We start from the raw sequence: 24413 nt of genomic DNA on the forward strand, positions 1-24413 counted from the left end.
CCAGGTGAATGGATCCATTAATCGCTCAGATGTCCACCTACAAAGTTTATGGGAATAAGAAGATGTACATGTTACTGATTTTATTGTATCATTGTGGAAAATATCTCTATAAAACAAAGAAAAACTTTTTACCTGCAAAGTTGTCCTGTAGGATTCTCATCTTGCAGGCTCCGACCAATGCTTGCTTCGTTGTCAGCATTTTGAATCGGCATTTCCACTGCATGAAGCACAAACATTTGTAGACCTAACACACTGGCACATACCTGACATTCTTTAAGTAGGAATAAGAACAAAATAAACCAATTTCCAAAGATAAGATGCATACAGATGGAATTATCATTATTATCTTGGAAGGATTAGTAATTTCTATTCTATAAGTGGAAGATCTATCACTCAGAGTAAAAAATTGGAAGAATTATTGATTTGAATTATAAAATTGTAAGATGTAGGGATTAGGATTTTTTTTAAAGCCAGAAGAATTAGTAATTTAGAGTTAAGGAATGGTGATTAGACTTCCCATTTACCAAATCACACTTCTCAGGACTTCTACTCACATCACTGTCGATTAGCAAATCAAATAATCCATTACTAAACTAACTTGAAATCAAGGATGATTTTTGTGTAATTAATGCGACAAACCTAATTAATGGCATTTGCATATCATCCTTGTAAGTGTACTGCAACTTTGATCTGGAATTACACCTTCTCAAATAAATTAATGAACTATTTAAATAGAGTGTTGTTTTAATCTACAGTTAAGAAATTGGATTTTTAATCAAAAATCCTTCAAGTAATGCACAGGGCTATCAGTAGAAAAAGAACATCAGAACAATGTTGGAAGCAGTAGTGATTTATATTCTTTAACTGGGAGGACAAGAGATTAATATCATAAAAATGAAAGCATTAGTGATTTGATTGAACTTACCTTGAAGCAAATCTCTTCCAGTCTGCTGTATTCTTACCACACTCTGACATCACTGCCCCTCCCACCATAACTCATGACTATAAAGACCTTTCAGCCAATCACATTATTAATTCTGCCTATATTACCAGGTACTAGTACTTGGAATTGAAGATGATTCGCTTGGAGTCTTTTCTGTAATTATAATAAATAACATTCAGTGAATCTGTTTTGTGAATCTTATTAGTGTACTGTAACTTTAATCTGGAATTACACCTTTTCAAACAAATTATTAAACTTGTTTTTTTAAGTGTTGTTTTAATCTACAGTTAAAATGGGACTTTTAATCTATAGTGCTTCAAGTAGTAAGTAGGTATATAACAGTATTATATAAGAAGGATTACATTACAATGCTGCTCCTCATGTTGTGATTCAGCTGCAAATCTTTGCATTATATTCTTTTTGAATACCATGACAGCGGACTTTTCCCATCCTCCATCAGTGTGAGAAAGAAAACACAGGATTTTGCAGTTGAACAACAAGAACTTTATTGAACTTTATCTGAACATTGTTGTCTATGAACATATGTGTGCAGGTGCATGCATGCTTGTGTGTGTGTAGCTATGTTTGTGTGTATTTATTGGCAGTCTTTTTCCTTTCCCATCAGCAACACCGTCTGCCTGCAAAGACAAATGAAGATAGGAGATTCTTAGTATTTGTTGCAGTAATTTTCATCTAATATTTCAGTTGTTGTTGGCTGTGTTACTCTGTTAACTTACATTCACTGGCACACCATCATTGCTGGACTGAGGCTCTTTAATGGCTTCAGAAATCTCCAGCTTCCTAGTTTCATCTTTTTCCACCAGTTGTGGTTTATTGCTTTTCACAGGGTCCTCAGGAATTGGAGTACTCGCTCTTCTATCCATTTTCTTCTTCTTGTGAGGAGCCCACTTGACTAAGGACTTGCAATACTGTGTTGAAAGAGAAATTATTTTAAAAAATACATAAAATATAAACAAAAACATTAAATGCAGTTCAGATGTTTGGTGCACATAGCATGGCATGTTTCCAAAGACACACCGCATACAGAGGACATCAGCACAATGTTGGAAGCATTAGTGATGTATATTACATAACTGGAATGTCCAGGGACAGGGATGAAAATTATGGAAGTTTAGCTATTTGTATTGTATCATTGGAAGGACTAAGGATTAGGATCATAACAAAAGGAAAGAATTAGTGGTTAGGATTGCACTTACCTTGAAACAAATCTTTGCCAGTCTGCTGTACTCTCATCACAGTCTGACGTTATTGCTCCTCCCCCCAAAGTTCATGATGAGTCAGATCCTTCAGCCAATCAGACGATTTAATTTACCAACATAGTTGATGGTACCAGTACTTGGAATGTAAGACGACTCGTTTGGAATCTTTTCTGCAATTAAAAATAAACTAAATATAATTAAATTAATATCTTAAAAGCTTTTGGGAATCTTATTAGTGCAATGTTTAACTCTTTTGAAATCACAGCTTGTTAAAATGATCTTTGATTCTCCAAATTCTTGCTGGTAGATACTCCAATAAAATAACTTCAAACAGACGTGTTTATGAACTCATTGGCAGCAGTACACTAACTACATGTAAATAAAAATTAACAACCGCGTGAACGTAACAGCTTAATATAATTTGTAGATAACAATTTATAGTTAGATTAATTTCTTATCTGGCTATTGGACATACAAAGTTATGTTGCAATGTAGGAAAAAATTATAAGAACAACAGAATAGTTGGTCCTGATGTCAGAGATAAACCAGGGTGAAAGGCATCGCCATCTGATCAGTGTGATGTTGTGATTAGGAGAAAGTAGGTGGAATTAACCACACTAGGTATGACAGCAAAACAATGACAAGTAAAATAGAAATAGAAAAGACAATACTACAAAGGAAATAGTATTATGAATACAACACTTTGTATCTGTGATATGCAGACAGAATCCCAGCCGGTCACAGCATATGGCAGCCCCTCCTGGTAGTGCTGGAGATTTCTTCCTGTTAAAAGTAAGGTTTTCCTTGCCGCTGTCGCCATAGCTTTTGATCTTTTGTGTGAGTGTCTCTCTCTGTGTGTGTGTGTGTGTGTGTGTGTGTGTGTGTGTGTGTGTGTGTGTGTGTGTGTGTGTGTGTGTGTGTGTGTGTGGTGGTCATGTTTGTATGTCTTGTCTAGCATTTATTTTTCTTTCCCATAATTAGAACTCCTTGGCTGCAAAGACAAATTTATGGTGGCGATTCTAAGTGTCTTTTGCAATCTTTTTTTTATTTTTTATTAATGATTTGTTGTGTTCCTGTGCTCCATGAATTTACAGTGGATGGAACGTCATTGCTCTGAAACTGAGATCCTTGAAGAGCTGCAACAACCTCCCTGGTTCCAGCTTGATCCACTACCTCTGATTGGAGAACCTTCAAATAAATCCATCTTCTCCATCTTCTCCTAAAAGGTAACAACATGGACTCCTAATTCAAGCCTGTTTCCACTGCCACTCCTCCAAAGTTTGCTGTTATACAACAACCGTTCAGCGAATAAGAACACTGAATTCTGCTGTCTTTTATAGGATATTGGATCTTGGAAAATAGGAATACCCATTAGGAATTTTATGTGTAACTAATACAACTAACTTAATAACAAGATTTGCACAGCTACCATTAGGAATCATTTTATTTGAAATTATACCTTGTAAAAGAAATCAATAAACTTTGACTCTGTACTATTAAATAAAATGTTTCACAAATGCCCATTTTTTTCTTTTTAACTAATCTCACATAACTTTATTAATCCCAAAAAGGGCCGTTTTTGTCTGCTCATTCACACAAACTATAAAAATTAATGATCATAAATATGAATCCAAACGACCCCTGTCAGCATTTAGTAGTCTAACAGCTAAAGATTAGTACAAATATATTACATTGCGTTTTTTGCTTAGTCTTGGGAACAACAATGAGCATCACATTTGGATTCACCTGTAGTTTTCTTTTCTTGTCTGCAGTTTGAACCACCATAAATCTTGATGTTAGACAACCTTTGACATTTATTACTTATTTATTTATTATTTATTTATTTAGGACAGTGCATGTTAATGAACATAAATGTAAAAAAAAATTACATGAATGTAAACATAACAGATTATAGCCAAGGGCTAATTTCCATCTGTTGTCCTTAAGCATAAAAAATAGACATAATAATTCATAAAAATTCATCATTCATTCATAATAAAAACTCCATCACCAAACTTACACATACACACCATTCTGTTCCCAAAAAAAACATTAAAACTATACAACTCATACATGATCACACACTTGATTTGTCCATAACCAGTACATCCCGCATTAACCCAGTGTGAGAATGAAGACTACGTATTTTGACATTGAACAACAACACTTTTATTGTCTTTTGCTCAGTGGTTTGTGGATGAACTCATGAAAAGTTGTTGTTGTAATAAAGCAGTAGCAAAATGATCACGTAGAGTCCAATGATCGCAAAAACAGCAATGAGGATTATCCACATGAACAGTTTGTCCAAACGTCCACATCTGCACCTGAAAGTTATCAGTTTATACAAACAAAATGTAAACATCATTGGATTTATTATAATGTGTAAAATATAAGGGTATAAGAGAAATTGCTCTTGCCTGCAAGATTCTGCTACAGGATGTTCAGCCTGGTGGCTCTGGATTTGACCAAAGGGTGCTATATTGGGAGCAACGCATTGCATCTGCATTTCCACTGCAGGAATTACAAATGACATTTTAGGAGCATCAGTTGAGACCACTCAATCTGAGAAATCAAAGAGGTGTAGATCTAACACACTGGCACATACCTGACATTCTCACAGGAGGAATAAGAAGGAACAAAAGATCCAATTTCAAAAGATAAGCTGCACACAGAGGAAATATGAATTAGTATTTTGGAAGTATTAGTAATTTCTATTCAATAAGTGGAAGATCTATGAATTAGAGTGATAACTGGAATTGAAAGAATTATTATTGATTTGTATTCTAAAATTGGAACCTTTAGGGATGAGGATTTAAAAAAAAAATAGAATTAGTCATTTGGATAGAAGGAATTGTGATTAGACTTACCGTTTACCAAATCACACCTCTCGGGACTTCTGGTGACATCACTCTGACATCACTCTTGATTAGCAAATCAGACAATCCATTTCTACAACACATTGCAGGACAGTGTAACTTGGAATGAGGGATGACTTCTTAGGAATTTTGTGTAATTAATTCAACAAACCTAATGAATTGCATTTGGTTACCATCCTTTAGGAATCTTGTTAGTGTACTATAACTTTAATCTGGAATTACAAAGAAAAGAATAAAACAAATTTTTTGAATAAAGGATTTTTTGAATCTACAGTTAAAATGGGACTTTTAATCTATGATTCATGTGCTATGTGCTTATGTGTTTCTTTCTGTTCTCAAACTGATCTCCCTGTGTGAGCTCAGTCTTGGAGGAGTTCTTTTTTCTCTTCGTCTTTCCTCGTGTTGTGGATTTTCCATTATTATACCTCTCGGACCTGTCTTCCCCATGTGATGTTTGTGTAATGTATGTATGGTCGGAAGGGTAAGCTGGCGCTGGCAAAAGGTCGGCACCCTTAAACCAATTTCCTTCGGGGTCAACCTTTGGGATCAATAAAGTTTTATTGAATTGAATTGATATGCAGACAGAATCCCAGCCGGTCACAGCACATGGCAGCCCCTCTGTGAGCCTGGTAGTGCTGGAGGTTTCTTCCTGTTAAAAGGAAGGTTTTCGTTGCCACTGTCACCATAGCTTTTGCTCACAAGGGCCATAGTAATTTTTTTTCTGTTTTCTTGATATTATTGTAAGGGTCGTTACCTTTCCAAGCAGCTCGAAGAAACTGTTGGTGGAATTTGGCACTATATGGCACTAAGCAAAACTGAATTGAATTGAGTTCACATCTGACAATAAATAATCAATCACCAACCAATTAGATATATATTTCTGACTAATCTTGACCTCTTAACTGTTTGTGTGTGTGTGTGCGTGTGTGGTGGTCATATTTGTATGTCTTGTCTAGCATTTATTTTTCTTTCCCATAATTAGAACTCCTTGGCTGCAAAGACAAATTTATGGTGGCGATTCTAAGTGTCTTTTGCAATCTTTTTTTTATTTTTTATTAATGATTTGTTGTATTCCTGTGCTCCATGAATTTACAGTGGATGGAACGTCATTGCTCTGAAACTGAGACCCTTGAAGAGCTGCAACAACCTCCCTGGTTCCAGCTTGATCCACTAACTCTGATTGGAGAACCTTCAAATAAATAGGAATACCCATTAGGAATTTTATGTGTAACTAATACAACTAACTTAATAACAAGATTTGCACAGCTACCATTAGGAATCATTTTATTTGAAATTATACCTTGTAAAAGAAATCAATAAACTTTGACTCTGTACTATTAAATAAAATGTTTCACAAATGCCCATTTTTTTCTTTTTAACTAATCTCACATAACTTTATTAATCCCAAAAAGGGCCATTTTTGTCTGCTCATTCACACAACCTATAAAAATTAATGATCATAAATATGAATCCAAACGACCCCTGTCAGCATTTAGTAGTCTAACAGCTAAAGATTAGTACAAATATATTACATTGCATTTTTTGCTTAGTCTTGGGAACAACAATGAGCATCACATTTGGATTCACCTGTAGTTTTCTTTTCTTGTCTGCATTTTGAACCACCATAAATCTTGATGTTAGACAACCTTTGACATCCCGCATTAACCCAGTGTGAGAATGAAGACACACAATTTTGATATTTGTAAAGAAATAAACTTTATTGAACTTCCTTTTAATCTGCATTTATTTACTTAGATGTATTTGTTGGAATGGAGCAGGAGAAAGACCACCATATAGAATAAAATGGTTGCAGCTGCAACTGCAAGTAGTATCCACCAGGTCAATGGATCCAATAATTGCCCACATGTACATCTAAAACATTTATGAGGATAGAATGTTAGTGGATGTATTCTTTTATTGTGGTAAGTATCTCTGTGTAACAAAGACAAACTGCTCTTGCCTGTAATGTTCTCCTGTAAGATTCTCATCTTGTAGGCTCAGACCAATGCGCACTTCATTGTCAGCATTTTGCAGCTGTATTTCCACTGCATGAAGGACAAATAAAAATCTTAGGAATACCATGTGGGACCACTGAATCTCAGGAATCAAACATATGTAGAACTAACACTTGTACATACCTGACATTGTTCTTCCTTCTTCTGCATGTGATGAAGCCAAGTTTCCAAAGATAAGACACATACAGAGGAAATAACCATTACTATCTTGGAAGAATTAGTGATTTTTATTCTATAAGTGGAAGATCTAAATATTAGAATGGAAAATCTGGAAGAAATATTGATTTGTATTCTAACAATTTGAAGAACTAGAGATTAATATCATAAAAATTATAGCATTAGTGATTTTGATTGAACTTACCTTGAAGCAAATCTCTTCCAGTCTGCTGTATTCTTACCACACTCTGACATCACTGCCCCTCCCACCCAAACTCATGACTATAAAGACCTTTCAGCCAATCACATTATTAATTCTGCCTATATTACCAGGTACTAGTACTTGGAATTGAAGATGATTCGCTTGGAGTCTTTTCTGTAATTATAATAAATAACATTCAGTGAATCTGTTTTGTGAATCTTATTAGTGTACTGTAACTTTAATCTGGAATTACACCTTTTCAAACAAATTATTAAACTTGTTTTTTTAAGTGTTGTTTTAATCTACAGTTAAAATGGGACTTTTAATCTATAGTGCTTCAAGTAGTAAGTAGGTATATAACAGTATTATATAAGAAGGATTACATTACAATGCTGCTCCTCATGTTGTGATTCAGCTGCAAATCTTTGCATTATATTCTTTTTGAATACCATGACTGTGGACTTTTCCCATCCTCCATCAGTGTGAGAAAGAAAACACAGGATTTTGCAGTTGAACAACAAGAACTTTATTGAACTTTATCTGAACATTGTTGTATATGAACATATGTGTGCAGGTGCATGCATGCTTGTGTGTGTGTAGCTATGTTTGTGTGTCTTTATTGGCAGTCATTTTCCTTTCCCATCAGCAACACCGTCTGCCTGCAAAGACAAATGAAGAGAGGAGATTCTTAGTATTTGATGCAGTAACTCATTTCATCTGATATTTCATTTCTTGTTGGCTGTGTTACTCTGTTAACTTACATTCACTGGCACACCATCATTGCTGGACTGAGGCTCTTTAACAGCTTCAGAAATCTCCAACTTCCTAGTTTCATCCTGTGGCTGCAGGTCATCTTTTTCCACCAGTTGTGGTTTATTGCTTTTCACAGGGTTCTGAGGAATAGGAGTCGTCCCTCTTCTATCCATTTTTCTCTTCTTGTGAGGAGCCCACTTGACTAAGGACTTGCAATACTGTGTTGAAAGAGAAATTATTTTTTAAAAATACATAAAATATAAACAAAAACATTAAATTCAGTTCAGATGTTTGGTGCACATAGCGTGGCATGTTTCCAAAGACACACTGCATACAGAGGACATCAGCACAATGTTGGAAGCATTAGTGTTGTATATTACATAACTGGAATGTCCAGGGACAGGGATGAAAATTATGGAAGTTTAGCTATTTGTATTGTATCATTGGAAGGACTAAGGATTAGGATCATAACAAAAGGAAAGAATTAGTGGTTAGGATTGCACTTACCTTGAAACAAATCTTTGCCAGTCTGCTGTACTCTCATCACAGTCTGACGTTATTGCTCCTCCCCCCAAAGTTCATGATGAGTCAGATCCTTCAGCCAATCACACGATCTAATTTACCAACATAGTTGATGGTACCAGTACTTGGAATGGAAGACGACTTGTTTGGAATCTTTTCTATAATTAAATTAAATTAAATTAAATTAAATTAAATTAAATTAAATTAAATTAATATATTAACAGCTTTTAGGAATTTGGTTAGTGCAACAATTAACTCTTTTGAATTCACACCTAGTTAAAATGATCTTTGAATCTCGAAATGCTTGCTGGTAGATACTCCAATAAAATAGCTTCAAACAGACGTGTTTATGAACTCATTGGCAGCAGTACACAATTACATCTAAGTTAGAAAATAAGAATTTTAGGAATGTAACACAGTTTAATATAATTTGTAGATTACAACCTATAGTCTGACTAATTTCTTATCTGACTTTTGGACATATAAAGTTATTTTGCAATGCAGGAAAGCATGACAGGAAAAGAATGGATGCTGTGATGTCAGATATAAATCAAAGGGATAGACATCTCTATCTGATCAGTGTGATGTGGAGATTAGGACAAGCTATGTGGAATGAACCACATTAACAGTGATCGAAAAAAAGGAAATGTGAAATCAATAAATTGATCCCACACGTTTTCCGTTATCATTATCCAGTGGATCTAAGTGTCTTTTTGACTTGCTCACTTGCTTTTGAGTGAATTTTGTCTCTGTGGATACTTGGGTTTCCTCCAACAGTACAGAAAAGTTTCGTGTTAGGCTTATTGGTGATTCCGAACCAGCCATGGATAGAAAATGGTTTAAATGAAAAAAAAAAATAAAATGCTGTCCAAATGTATGGTTAATTGAATTCAAAATCCTGCTCCTCACATACAAGGTCTTAAATAATCAGGCCCCATCTTATCTTAATGACCTTGTAGTACCATATCACCCTATTAGAGCACTTCGCTTTCACACTGCAGGCCTACTTGTTGTTCCTAGAGTATTTAAAAGTAGAATGGGAGGCAGAGCCTTCAGTTTTCAGGCCCCTCTTCTGTGGAACCAGCTTCCAGTTTGGATTCAGGAGACAGACACTATCTTTACTTTTAAGATTAGGCTTAAAACTTTCCTTTTTGCTAAAGCATATAGTTAGGGCTGGACCAGGTGACCCTGAATCCTCCCTTAGTTATGCTGCAATAGACATAGGCTGCTGGGGGATTCCCATGATGCATTGAGTTTTTCCTTTCCAGTCACCTTTCTCACTCACTATGTGTTAATAGACCTCTCTGCATTGAATCATATCTGTTATTAACCTCTGTCTCTCTTCCACAGCATGTCTTTATCCTGTCTTCCTTCTCTCACCCCAACCGATCACAGCAGATGGCCGCCCCTCCCTGAGCCTGGTTCTGCCGGAGGTTTCTACCTGTTAAAAGGGAGTTTTTCCTTCCCACTGTTGCCAAAGTGCTTGCTCATAGGGGGTCATATGATTGTTGGGTTTTTCTCTGTATCTATGAAGCGCCTTGAGGCGACTTTTGTTGTGATTTGGCGCTATATAAATAAAACTGAATTGAATTGAATTGAATTAAAATCTGATGTGGTCGTGGCTTGCAGTACCACTGCAGGTGAGATGGACGCACCTCTATGATCTGCATCTACGATCTAGCCTCACAACCTTAAAAGCTGTACCGGGTCCTGTATCAAGGGATGTTGCGGAGATGTGGAATAAACCATGATGAAAAGCTTGAAAATGTCACTGGGCCTGCAGTGGTTTGTTACAGTGGTGCCAAAACCCAGGATAGTGGGCACTGCAGACCCACAAGCGGGCTAGCAAGGGGCCTAGCACTGTCTCTCCCCCAAAGTTTGCTGTTATACTCAAAACAATCTTTAGCCAATCAGAGAACTGAATTCTGCTGTGTTTTATTGGGTACTGGACCTTGGAAAGTAGAAATACCCATTAGAAATTTTATGTGTAACTAATACAACTTAATTAACAGGATTTGCACAGCTACCATTAGAAATATTTTTATTTGAAATTATACCTCGTAAAAGAAATCAATAAACTTTGACTCTGTAGTATTGATTAAAGTGCTGTACGAATGTTCACATAAACAACGGCTTTTTATCCGAGTTGCTATTATTAGTTGTTGTAGTATTTTATATTAATGATCAGAATCAGATACATGGCCAGCCTTGTGGGATTTTGAACAGCTGTAGCCGCTTCTTGTTCTTCTATAGCCCAGGTCCAAGCCAGCTCCAATCAGCCAGAACTCTGTTATCATGGTTCTGAATTGGTAGATGTCGTTCAATGTCCTCCATCAAGAGTGTCACCAGACACCCAATGCAATAGACCATTGAGTATCCAGCAGCAAATGTCTCTGCAGAACAATCGGCTCTCCCAAGCCCAGGAGTTGTCAGTTTCGTTAAGGGATCAGTTGATCAAATCCATAATTCTTCTTTAGGTTTATAGAGAACAAGTCTGGGAGACTCTCTTAGGGTTAGAGAATGAGCAAGACCATACAAAAGACATGAGAAGCCAAGCAGGTACAATAAGGGAGAGGGAGAAGGAGAAAGTGCAACTGCCAAGCGTTTCACAGTATGTAAATTACGCTGAATGTTTTGGACATGAATTGAGCTGCTTTTTGGGAATGACCTCGAAGGGGACTGGAGGCAGCTCCCCAGCATGGTAGATTCAAATGTACTAATGAGACATGAAGAATTGAAAGAATTGAAAAAAGCAAATAGGAAGGTGGGGCACGAAAACAAGAACGAACAGCTTGTACAAGTGGGGGGTCATATAGATAAGACCCAGAAGGGGTATGTTTGGAGGCATGGTCCTGCTCCTGAATTTCAGACAATGCATCTTGAATAAGTGGAAGATCTAAAGATTAGGGTGGAAAAATTGGAAGAATTGTTGATTGTATGGGAATATTGGAAGCGCTAGTGATTGGGATGAAAGGAAGAAGAAGAATCAATAGTAATTAGGATCAATACAATGCTGACTGGACTCACCACTTAACAAATTGTTCTTCTCCAGACTTCAGCTGACATCACTCTGACATCACTATCTACCAGTAAATCAGATGATCGATTTATGCTGTCTGTTATAAGACAATTTTAATTGAGGATGATTTGTGAGGAATTGCATGTGTCATTAAAGTAACTGTCTAATTCAATCTACTAATTTGCATATTATCCTTTAGGAACCACATTAGTGTGAAATGTGACTCATTTGGAAATCCACATTGTGAAAGAAAAAACATAATTTGTACATAATCTGCTGACATCACCATTAACATCACTGACTTTTACCAAATCAGATGACTGATTCTGCTATGTATTATAGGGTATTGTTACTTGGAATCAGATATAATTTGTGAGGACTTCATCCTTTAGCAACCCTGCCTGAATAATATGAGTTATTTGGAATTACAGCTTAGAAATGAAATCCATGACTAATGATTGTTGAACAAAGACACATGATTTTCAAATATAACTGAAAGATTTTTATTATTGCATTTGGCATTTGTTTTCAACAACTTATATATATCAGCATTGTTCGTTTTTAACAAGTTTTATTTTAAAAGTAAGAAATAAAAACAATAACTTACCTTAACAAAAAAGAAGACTCTCACATGCAAAAGTGAGTAAATTCTAGAAAAAAAACCCTCAGAGCAACTGTGTAAAATCAGTAACCAAAACCTCACATGATAACAAAGTTTTCAAAATGTAGAAAGACAAACTGTCAGAAGATCAGAGTAAAATCAACAACAACCAAAAATGTTTTTCTTATCTTTTCCTCTGACTCTTTGTATGGCTTTTTGTCTTTTGCTGGTATCTTTAGGTGCCTCTTTAGTCTTGTGACTTCTGAGCATCTTTGGACTTAACAACTGTTTTGCAGTCAGGCTCTTTGGTCTTTTTCTTTCTCGCTTGTTGCCCTTTTGCCTTGTTTCTTTGCTTTCATCACACTTCGGCAAAGAGCTTTTCTTCATTAGAGACCTTTTCCTCTTTTTTGGGTGTGCCACTGGAGACTCATAGCTAGTCCCAGGGCCATCTTCTTTTACTCTAACTGTGTCTTTGTTTTCAGTTGTTCCTTCTTCTCTCAAATCGTTTTTTTCTTTAACCCTGGTCTCCATCTGTGGTCCCTGTTCCTTTATGTCTTTGTCCTCTGTTCTCAGTGCTTTGTCTTTGTCTGTAGTCTCTGTCTGTGTTCTCATTCCTTCCTCTGTTGTTCCTTCTGATCTCAAATCGTTTTTTTCTTCAGCTGTGGTCTCCATCTGTGGTCTCTGTTCCTTTATGTCTTTGTCCTCTGTGCTGAGTGCTTTGTCTTTTTCTGTAGTATCTGTCTGTGGTCTCATTCCTTCCTCTGTTGTAACTCCTGCTCTCAAAATGTTTTTTTCTTTGACCGCGGTCTCCATCTGTGGTCTCTGTTCCTTTATGTCTGTGTCCTCTGTGCTGAGTGCTTTGTCTTTTTCTGTAGTCTCTGTCTGTGTTCTCATTCCTTCCTCTGTTGTTCCTTCTGATCTCAAATTGCATTTTTCCTCGGTTGTTGTCTTTTTCTGTGGTCCATGTTTATCTCTGCCTATGTCCTCTGTGCTCATTCCTTTTATTTTTTCTGTAGTTTTTCTCACTACTCCACTGGAAACTTCTTGGTCTATGTCTGTTGTGTTCAACAAGGGACCATTTTCATCTTCAGCTTTGTCTTCTTCGTTATCTGTAGTCACTGTTTCCATACTGTTTTCATTTTCACTCAAACTTTCTGGCCTCAAGGCTTCATTGTCTTCATCTATTGTCTCTGTTTGTGTTTGGTTCACACCCTCAGTTGTTTCCTTTGGTCTAACAACTTTTTGTATTTGTGTTTGGATTGCATTTCTTTCTAAGATAATTTTAGGATATTCCCAACATTTGAACTTGTTTTTAAGAAACTGAGTATGACTATACAAGTCTCCTCTGTCCTTTGTGGCTTTTCCCTTTTCTTTAGCATTATCTTTACCTTTGGTGGATCCCAATGTACCTGCTGCTGTAAGGTCAATGTGTTCACGGTTATCATCATAATCTTCACTTTCACTACTCTCTGTAGTCACTTTTGCTCTTCCCCTGCCACTCTGTTTATGTCGGTGTTTTCCAGATGTGTCTGTGTCAATGGTGTTTGCGTGCTGTTTGGTCTTCTTTTTCACAATTTCTCCTCTTGTGGCATTTTGACTAGACTTTCTTTTCTTTGGTCCAGCATATCTTCTCTGCAACACATCTTCATTGTCTTCTGAGGTTGTAGATTCCTCAGAGTCTCTGGTTCTATTGTTCACAGCAAGTGCCTTTGCAGCATTGTTGCGGCACTTGAAGGCTTCGTCAAAGTTTAAATCTGCCTCATAAGGTCTCTCTGCAGTTGCGTCAGAATAGCACATCATCCGGTGGACTTGTACCTTGCTTTGGGTTCCCAAGGATCTCCCACTCTACAAATGTAAACATTAAATAATGTTATTAATTGCACTAACATTTGACATTTTCAAGGAGATTTGCAGAGCTAAGGACAGAACCACAAAAAGAAGTACAACAGAAGACAATATAAAGAAAAAGAAATGTCCTTTCAACATTATAACACTGGGAGTAGAACCAGGAAGGGTGACTTTTTTATATCATCCCTCTAAAAGGATAGGAAGGTAAAACACTGAATCACCATAAAGTGGAAACTACTCACAAAAGTGCTGATGCTGCTCCTAATCATAGAGAAGGTTGGTTTTCCTGGGATACCAAACTTCCTCCATGCATCTTGGAATGATGTCAGCATCTTAGCATAAGGCCCTCCATTGGTGTTGGCAAAAATCAATTGTGATGATACACCAGGGTATCTGTGGCGGTGGTACACAAAGCGGTGAAACCATATGTATTCGTCTTTCGTTAGGGGAACAAGTGCATGGCCAAATGTTTCCTTGGTCTTGTGCTCTTTTACCTGTAAAAGAATCAGCAACTAAATTACATTGCACACAGTCATTGATGTCGCTGGTAAGAAAATATCTTTAATCAGGGAGAGAAATAATTGCTTAATGATTTTACTCTGATTATCCGCCGGCCATCACCATCCGCTTCAGCAGTGCCAACTTCCTCAACTGTCATATTTGATATGACGCCTCTTCTGTGCCCAGTTGTGCAGATGACAAATCCAGCCAGAAGACCATAGAACCAGTCTAGGTTCTCAGGTGTGGGATTTTTCTCAAGCTCGACTATTGAGTAACATAGAGGTTGCACAGTAAGACACAAGGGATAGGGAAGCATATCCATTATATTGCTATATACCCCCCCTAATATAATCCTATATAAACATCACAAATGCTACTGTTTGTATATGTATTATATATTTGAAGAAAAAGCAAAAGTCCAACAAGTGATTATAAATGAGCAGTCTGTTATAATTGAAAGCAAAAAGTTCTGTCATATATTTCTGTAAATCTGAGATTCTGAACTATATATACATACAGATTACAGCTGGTAAGTAAATATTATATAATTTCTCATTAACAGAGATATTATTGGGGTTATTAGAGTTGTCCTTATGGAGAAATGAACTACACACTTACCAAGTGCTTCAGGGATGTGTGTGGTGGCCTTCTTGAGAAAATCAGTGATGTGGACAGGATCTACAAGCATTTCTAAAAGACACAGAATGTTTTTATGTTCCTGCAGCTCCAGTCATGCTCATTCATGCTGCACGCAATGATGTAAATATAAAACAGGTTGTAGTTTAGACCTAATTTTTTTCAAAAAATTATTTTGTAAGGAAGAAGAACTGGCGACCAGAGCTCACAGTATATGAAAATGAATTGGATTGCCATTTTGAACTTAAATCTTACTTTCCAATCCAGAATATTAACCGTTTCAATTTATTTATCCTACTTCCTAAACTTTCCAAGTTTACCAAGCTTAGTACTGTGAAAAAAGGAAATATCAATATCCTAAATTTTGATAGGCTCATTTCCTTGACCATTTTTGTCTTTGTGTTTTTTGACAGTATAGTTCATTTTATCAGTAGGTATCTTTAATTTGATTACTAGTTTGCTTATTGTTTAGATAGACATATTTTATATTTTTTCTTTCTGCATTTGTATGTTTAGTTTTGTTTCCCCACTGGTTAGTTGCTGGTCATGTCTCCTGTTTTTGGTGACATTTTTCTTTTGTTTAGTATAACTTTTACCCCTCACTTTCAACCTACCACAGATGTAGACAATTTTGTTGTCTACATCTGTGGTAGGTTCTCTCAGCTATCTTTACTTCCCTCTTACTTTGGAATAAGTAGCTTTGGTGTGCCACTGTTTCCTTGTGGTGACAAACTGTTTTGCTGCCTGCCTGTTTGTGTCACTCTGCATTTCCTAGTTTCTGTTTACTTTCTATTTTGTACAATGTATACCTTTGCAGTGTACAAAATATATACTTAAATACAATTTATACCTTACATTATAACATGTTGAGTCCTCTTTCCTCACTACATCACAGTAATGACATCATAACATTTATAAATAATGTATTTATTACACATTCTAGGTAACAACAATGATGAATAAGTAGTAAAGTTGGATCTTACGTGATTTTTTGATCCGGATGGCTTGCCTGTGGGTGTGTAACTCCCTTCTGCTCTTCTTCATTTCCAACTGAAGTGCAAATAAAGTCCCCTTTAAAGCCTTACGGGAGGCTCTGACTTCTGGCAGTTGTGCATCAATTAGAAATTTCAAGAACGCCCTCACATTTCCAATCCGAATCCTTTTGGTTGTCACGGCATGTTTATTCAGATAAGTTGTCCATCTAAAAAAGGCCCACAAACAAACACAAATCAGTCATGACTTTAATATTATTGAGATTACTGGACTAATATATCACAGAAATTTGTAAAAATGTACTCAGTCAGTCTTTCTCTGTTGTCCATAAATGCAAACGTCATTGCAGGGAGTTGATTGTGAGACATGAAATATGCCCAGGCACGGACATATTGGACCCGTTGTTTGGCATTTTCGACGTCCTTTTTACTTGTTCCACAAATGTGTTGAAACCAAGCATTCAGGACTTTCTCTGTTTAAAATAAAATGTAGTAACAACATAGCAATTAGGAGTGTCATGACAAACTGATGAAGTACAGAAAACATTCTTCTAATTCAAGTGGTTGACAATGATATTTGAAAGATATTGCTAATTAGTAGTAATGTTTAATTAGCGGGATGTGAGTTCCAAAATAGAACAACCAGTTCTAAAAATTCACATTACACTACACAAGAAACAATATTATTGCCAAAGAATTCATACCAAATTTAGGAAGCCGGGCTGTTGGGTCACGTTTACTTCTTTCAAATTTCTGGCGCTTTGGGGGGCTGAGAGGTTTGAAGCCAAGTTTATCCTTAGTGGATTTCAGACTTTTCAGATTCCTTTTCAGGAGTTGAAGTAACAAATCCAGTTCTTTGCACTTTTTGCAATTCTGATGTTGGACTTGAGCATCATCTGATTGATTGACAGGGGAATGGACTGAGCTGTCTTCTCTAATCTCTGCAGATTCTTCACGGGTATCACTGCTATCACTTTGCTCCTCTTGATCACTGCTTTCAGTCAGCTGCTCTATGTCCAGTGAGGTCACCATTGGAGGCTGTGGATTTGAACGTCTGAGAGCTTTGAGGGCTTTCAGATTAGCCAATCGTTTCGCTGTCCTCATTACTTTCTTGTGATCTGATTTCTGAAAAGGTATAAACAATAGAACAGCAATGTTTGAGAAAGTTAGTGAAACATGTCACATAAGAATGCATTCTAATTTAACAACAAAATGTAAGCTATACAAAACACTAACCTCAATCTCACAGTGGACATTTTCCAAGTGCTTGTCCAGTCTTATACGGTTTTTAGCTTTACATACTGGACAGTCCAACCTGCCCCTGTAACTGCATATCACATCCAGTTTGACAAATGTAACTACAACTACCACTTTAAATTGTTGCAATGTTTTGTCATATACTGTATGACAGTGACTTACATTGTAGAGCAGTAATTTAGCAGTAAATGTAATTCTTCTTTGTTTACAACATGGTGGTATTTTTTTAAATGCTGCCCAACTGCAACATATGGAATCAAGCATATTGGGCATTCTGTCATCTGACGTGGCATTTTTCCTGTAGAGAAGAATACACATCAGAACAGGTGAGTTATTTGTTGAATTGTTTATAATTTTTTGTCTGCAAATCTTCAAATTGAGGTGTACACTTTTCAGTACTTGACCAAATATTAAAGGAATTAAAAGAAAACCTTGACATAATAAAAAGTCTACCACTTTTAATAGGGGGATTAAAATAATTTGAAAGTCTTTAGTAAGTGTTTTTAAAGTTTTGATCAGGTATTATGTTTCTAAAGTTAGTATTTCCGCTAAAACAGTATTTCTGCAAAATCATAGTATTTCTGCTATATTATAGGAATTGTACGCAATTATGGTATTTGTGCCAAAGCATACTGTTTCTGCCCAAACAGAGTATTTCTGCTATATTCTAGTATTTGTGCTAAATCTTAGTTTTTCTGCTATTTTATAGTATTTCTGCCAAATCATAGTATTTGTGTCAAAGCATAGTAATGTAACATAGCAGAAATACTATGCTTTGGAACAAATACTATGAGTTTGCAGAAATACTATGAAGTAGCAGAAATAGTATATGTATTCTTATCATGATATGTATACTAGTATGTATGTATGTATACTTATAAATTCATGATATAATTACAAAATAATTAAAAAAAATGTTTTACTGGGGAAATGTGTTGTTTAAAATTTTGGTGTTATGTATTTAATTCTTGGAACAGTTCTTGCTTTGGATACAAGACTGTGAAGAATTAGGGAATCATATTTAAGGACTGGAAGAATTGGAGATTTGGATGGATGAATAATTGATTTAAATTTGACTTATTTTGAAACAAATTTCCAAAAATGGATTCAGTTGGATTAATCACTGGAGAGCCCTTCAGCAAGACGAACTGTTGAAAAAAAGATGTTAGTGTTGTTAAAGATTTTAAAGAGTTGATGTCTCTATGCGCTGATTTCTGTATGTGTACTTATTTACTGTAGGGCGTTTGTTCCTTTTAAATTTGACAAAAATAATCTGCCTGGCAGGCAGCCAAAGCCTAAAAAACATTTTTCAATCAAAATGATATGCAGATAGTACGATTAAAATAAATTCAATAAATGCTCACAGACAATTACATAGATCTTAATGTGTGGTGCTACAAGGTATAAAAGTATGAACAAACATAGTATGTAGTATATACTATATAAAGTATAAAATTATAGTATAGTATAGTAAATGTTACAAAAGACATTAGGAATTGGGATCTTACAGTTGGAAGGAGTTAGTGAATTTTATCGCACCTTACCTCTATGTAATTCCACAGACTTCAACTGACAGCACTAACAGCTCTGCACATAACCTATGGGGAGCTTAGCCTTCAGACTGTCAAACCTATCATGCCATCTGCTTTTATCATGTGATTTCTTACCAATAGCGTATATCTGAACTTGGAATGGAGGATGATTCGTTTGGAATTTTAAATGTAATTAATGTAATTGACATGACAAACATCATTTGCATATCCTTCTTTGGGAATGTTCTTAGTGCGAAGTATCCCACATTTGGATTAATAAGTTATATGATAAAACAAGGTTCAACTTCAAACCTAGAATTTCTTTTTACCATTTATCGCTTTTGTAAATTGGCAAAGAATAAATAAATAAAATTCCTCTTCCACCCGTATCAATCACATATATATATATATATATATATATATATATATATATATATATATATATATATATATATATATATATATATATATATATCACAGGGCAGTACCCTCCATGGAGAAGGAGGCTAGAGGGCAAGATCAAAGTAGCACGGAGGGAGGTTAGCCAACTAACGGAGTTGCAGAAAGGTGCGACAAATAAGGTGCCTAAGAAATACAGCAAGCTGTCCATACCTGAGGCCTTGGAAACTGCCAAGCAAAGACTCACAGCCTTGGCCAGCCGCTTGAGGAGGTACACCAGAGAGATAGAAGGCAGGAGAATAAACCAGCTGTTCTCCACAGAACCAGCAAAGGTGTACTCTCAGTGGCAAGGGAACAATAAGAGAACAGCACCACCAAGGCTGGAGACGGAGCAATACTGGAAGAGCATATGGGAGAAGGATGCAACCCATAACGGCAATGCTCAGTGGCTAGAGGATCTGAGGGCTGACCACAGCGACCTCCCTGAACAGGGTCCAGTAACCATCACAGTGGCAGATATCCAAGAAAGGGTCTCCAGTATGAAGAGTTGGACAGCACCAGGGCCCGACATGGTTCACGCCTACTGGCTGAAGAAGCTGACTGCACTCCACGAGCGTCTGGCAGCACAAATGAACCAGCTGCTAGTTAACGAGAGACACCCGGAATGGCTAACTGAAGGCCGGACGGTCCTGATCCCCAAGGACCCCAAGAAGGGACCGGTCCCCTCCAACTACCGACCAATAACCTGCCTCAGTACTACATGGAAGCTCCTGTCAGGCATCATATCGGCTAAGATGAACAGGCACATGGGTCAATACATGAGCGGGACACAGAAAGGAATTGGCAAGAATACCAGAGGCGCAAAACACCAGCTACTGGTAGACAGAACAATCAGCCGAGACTGCAAGACCAGACTGACCAACCTGTGCACTGCCTGGATTGATTACAAGAAGGCCTATGACTCAATGCCCCACAGCTGGATACTGGAATGCCTAGAATTGTACAAGATCAATGGGACCCTAAGAGCCTTCATCAGGAACTCAATGGGGATGTGGCGTACAACACTAGAGGCCAACTCCAAGCCCATAGCACAAGTCACCATCAAGTGCGGGATCTACCAAGGAGATGCTCTGTCCCCACTGCTGTTCTGCATAGGCCTGAACCCCCTCAGTGAGATCATTAACAAGACTGGCTACGGATACCGACTACAGAACGGAGCAGTTGTCAGCCACCTCCTGTACATGGATGACATCAAGCTGTATGCCAAGAGTGAACGAGACATCGATTCACTGATCCACACTACCAGGCTATACAGCAATGACATTGGAATGTCGTTCGGACTGGAGAAGTGTAGTCGGATGGTAACAAAGAGAGGGAAGGTAGTCAGAACTGAGGGGATTGAACTACCAGAAGGCAACATTGCAGACATAGAGGACAGTTACAAGTACTTGGGGATCCCACAGGCGAATGGGAACCATGAAGAGGCCGCTAGAAAAGCTGCAACCACCAAGTACCTGCAGAGGGTCAGGCAAGTCCTGAGGAGTCAGCTGAATGGTAAGAACAAGATCCGGGCCATCAACACGTACGCCCTGCCCGTGATCAGGTACCCTGCTGGGGTAATAGGCTGGCCAAAGGAGGAGATAGAAGCCACTGACATAAAGACAAGAAAGCTCCTTACCATGCATGGAGGGTTTCACCCCAAATCCAGCACCCTGAGGCTGTACGCTAAGCGGAAGGAAGGGGGCCGGGGACTGGTGAGTGTCAGCACCACAGTCCAGGATGAGACAACGAACATCCAAGAATACATTAGGAAGATGGCCCCAACTGACCGAGTGCTCAGTGAATACCTCAGGCAGCAGAAACCCAAGAAAGAGGAGGGAGACGAGGAACCATCATGGAAGGACAGGCCCCTGCACGGTATGTACCACCGGCAGATAGAGGAGGTGGCTGATATCCAGAAATCCTACCAGTGGCTGGACAAAGCTGGACTGAAAGACAGCACAGAGGCACTAATCATGGCAGCACAAGAACAAGCTCTGAGCACAAGATCCATAGAGGCTGGGGTCTATCACACCAGGCAAGACCCCAGGTGCAGGCTGTGTAAAGATGCCCCAGAGACAATCCAGCACATAACAGCAGGGTGCAAGATGCTAGCAGGCAAGGCATACATGGAACGCCATAACCATGTGCTAGCATCTTGCACCCTGCTGTTATGTGCTGGATTGTCTCTGGGGCATCTTTACACAGCCTGCACCTGGGGTCTTGCCTGGTGTGATAGACCCCAGCCTCTATGGATCTTGTGCTCAGAGCTTGTTCTTGTGCTGCCATATTTACAGTGCTCCACCCCTCGGGTAGAAACAGGGATCTCAAGTTTCCTGGTCTTCAGTCAATTTTTTGGTCTTTGTCACACTGAACGGCAGAATCATCTGCCGTTCAGTGTGACAAAAGAGTGCACCACAGCCCGGCACGCCATCTCGTCATGCTCAATAATGCATTCAACCATCTTCTGAAGATGTCAGGTCTTAGTGCAGTGGCTGAAGTTTGAGGTGTAGAGAGTGAAGAGGAAAGGGGAGAGGACGGTCTCTTGTGATGCCCCTGTGTTACCCATCACCTTGTCAGACACCTTGTATTGAAGATGCATTCATTGTGGTCACTCTGTCAGGTAATCAACAATCCAGGACCATCAGTGGATCGACTAGGTCAAGCTGATTTAGGCAAATAATGGCTTGTGTTGTGGCTAAGACTAAATAAATTATATAAAATTATATACAGAGTCTTTGTAGTCCTACTATTCAGTGGTTTATGTAATTTTGTGAAAGAAATGTAGGTTACCTTGTAATGGATTCAGTTTGTATAATGATTACAGAGCTCTTCAGCAAAGAACAACTGTTTGAAAAATATTCTGTTGGTTGTTAAGGCAGTTATAGGGTTAATGTCTCTGTGTGTTGATATTTGTATGTGTATATACACGTTTAGGACTAAGTCCCTATTTAGTTTGACACTAATAATCACGGTGGCACGGTAGTTAGCACTGTTGCTGCACAGCAAGAATGTCCTGAGTTCAATTCCACCATCAGGCTGGGGTCTTTCTGTGTAGAGTTTGCATGTTTTCCCCGTGTTTGCATGGGTTCTCTCTCTGGTTACTCCGGCTTCCTCCCACAATGCAAAAACATGCAGTTAGTGGGGATAGGTTAATTGGTCAATCTAAATTGCCCATAGGTGTGAATCTGTGAGTGAATGTGAGTGTGAATGGTTGTCTGTGTCTCTATGTGTTAGCCCTGCGACAGACTGGCGACCTGTCCAGAGTGTACCCTGCCTCTCCCCCTATAACAGCTGGGATAGGCTCCAGCACCCCCCCGCGACCCTGGAAAGGATAAGTGGAAGCGAATGGATGGTCTAATAATCTGTCTGGCACCCTGACAAAGCCTAAAGAACATTTTTCACTCAAAATGAACTGAAGAAAGTACGATTAAATTAAAACTGCAAGCAGCGTTATGAGGGCCGTCGCACCCCATCGCGTCGAGCCACGCCCAACACCTAAAAACAGCATGTCCGATCTGATGTCACATTGATGGAATTCATGCATTTAACCACCTGCTAACATTTCATCTCATTCAATCATGATTATAATCGTCCCACCAGGTGGCGCTCTAACCATTACTAACAAATGGCATAACAAACATTTCCGAGCTTGAGTCTCATCATACCTGCGACCTTTGGGAGAGATTGGACATTGTGTTTTGGAGTGACAGCAGATTACTGCTTTTTGGCGAGTGATTGAAACTCCACGTGCCGCTATGAACACCCCGTTTCCCTGAACGTAAAAAGCTTCGCAATTTGACATCACAAAGGTCTTTAGATTCCACAAACAGGAAATCGCGTCAATCTGATGAAATCCCTTGGAGGAGTTCGTCAAAGAACGGTGCCTGAAAAGAGGGGAAAATGTCACCAAAATTACACATTAATTTTAAAATTGCTGACTTCCTGTTGGATTTGGGATGTTGCTCCAGGAGACTTTTTTCATCTCCTATAAGCTTCCCAGGTTTCAGACTCATACATAAAACACAGAGCAGGGGCTGATGTTTTGAAATTTTGTAGGGGGTGCTGTAGAGCCATTTTGCGCTATTCAAGGAAAGTGACCACATAACAACAAAACCTTCATCACATTGAAGCTGTGGGCCAAATTTCAAGACTTTTTAAACTTTTCAAGGCCCTAAAAAGCCACTTCATTGTTCATGGTGAACCGCGTTGCCACCAGGGTGCGCCGTTCAGTTTAAACTTGCAATTTTCGCACTGAAGCATCATGATGGTAATATTCACTGCTTTTGAGGTGGCCACGATGAACCTGTGAAAATCAGTACAACAAAATTAAACCCATGACATTTCCTGTTGCCACTAGGTGGCGCTCTGCGTATTCCTGACAATGGGCACATCAATCTGTTCAGGGCGGGTCTGACATCATGCCTGTAAAGTCTGGTACTGATCAGACTGGATTTCATAGAGTTATACTATATTGTTTCTTCATGGCGAGACATAGAAATTCGCCATGCTGCTGGGGTCACACCCTTTCGCAAAAAGTCACAGTTTTCACTGTAACCCAAGGCCAACTCCTTAAGGCTTTCCTGGAGAAATTTGAGGTTTCAGATGTCACCCATCACAATACTGTACCCCAAAGTGTAAAACATGACATTTCCTGTTCCCACTAGGTGGCGCTGTCCCTGATTTCAAATTTGGCAGGTGAAATAAGTTCAGGGTAGGAGCCTTATCATATGTGTGCTCTTTCGTCCAGAGCAGACAATGTATGACAGAATGAGAGGCAATAAGATTTCATGGCGAAATTCGCCGTGGCGCCACGGGCTCACCGTATCATGAAAACTCAAAAGCTCCGCAATTTAACATAGCCCAGGTGTGTAGTTGACACTGACCAAAGATGAAGCTTAT

At 38.2% G+C, this 24413-nt stretch overlaps 1 protein-coding gene and 1 long non-coding RNA gene across 2 annotated transcripts; both read right to left on the bottom strand.

Moving 5' to 3' along the window:
• Positions 1–7884: 7884 nt before the first annotated feature.
• Positions 7885–8792, bottom strand: LOC309698303. The gene is made up of 3 exons (XR_014274056.1): positions 8673–8792; positions 8174–8383; positions 7885–8071 (listed from the first exon to the last, which is right to left on the bottom strand). It is a non-coding gene; the product is annotated as an uncharacterized lncRNA (long non-coding RNA).
• A 270-nt stretch (positions 8793–9062) lies between these two features.
• Positions 9063–15344, bottom strand: LOC309698201 (uncharacterized protein; the record flags this gene model as incomplete). The annotated part of the gene is made up of 5 exons (XM_082520501.1): positions 9063–9068; positions 12827–14152; positions 14398–14649; positions 14754–14920; positions 15275–15344. 5 exons carry the CDS (start codon positions 15342–15344, stop codon positions 9063–9065), a joined length of 1821 nt encoding a protein of 606 aa, XP_082376627.1.
• Between the last annotated feature and the right edge of the window lie 9069 nt (positions 15345–24413).

Source organism: Aulonocara stuartgranti (genome assembly GCF_965226115.1).
Source record: "Aulonocara stuartgranti genome assembly, chromosome: 22".
Lineage (NCBI taxonomy): Eukaryota > Metazoa > Chordata > Actinopteri > Cichliformes > Cichlidae > Aulonocara > Aulonocara stuartgranti.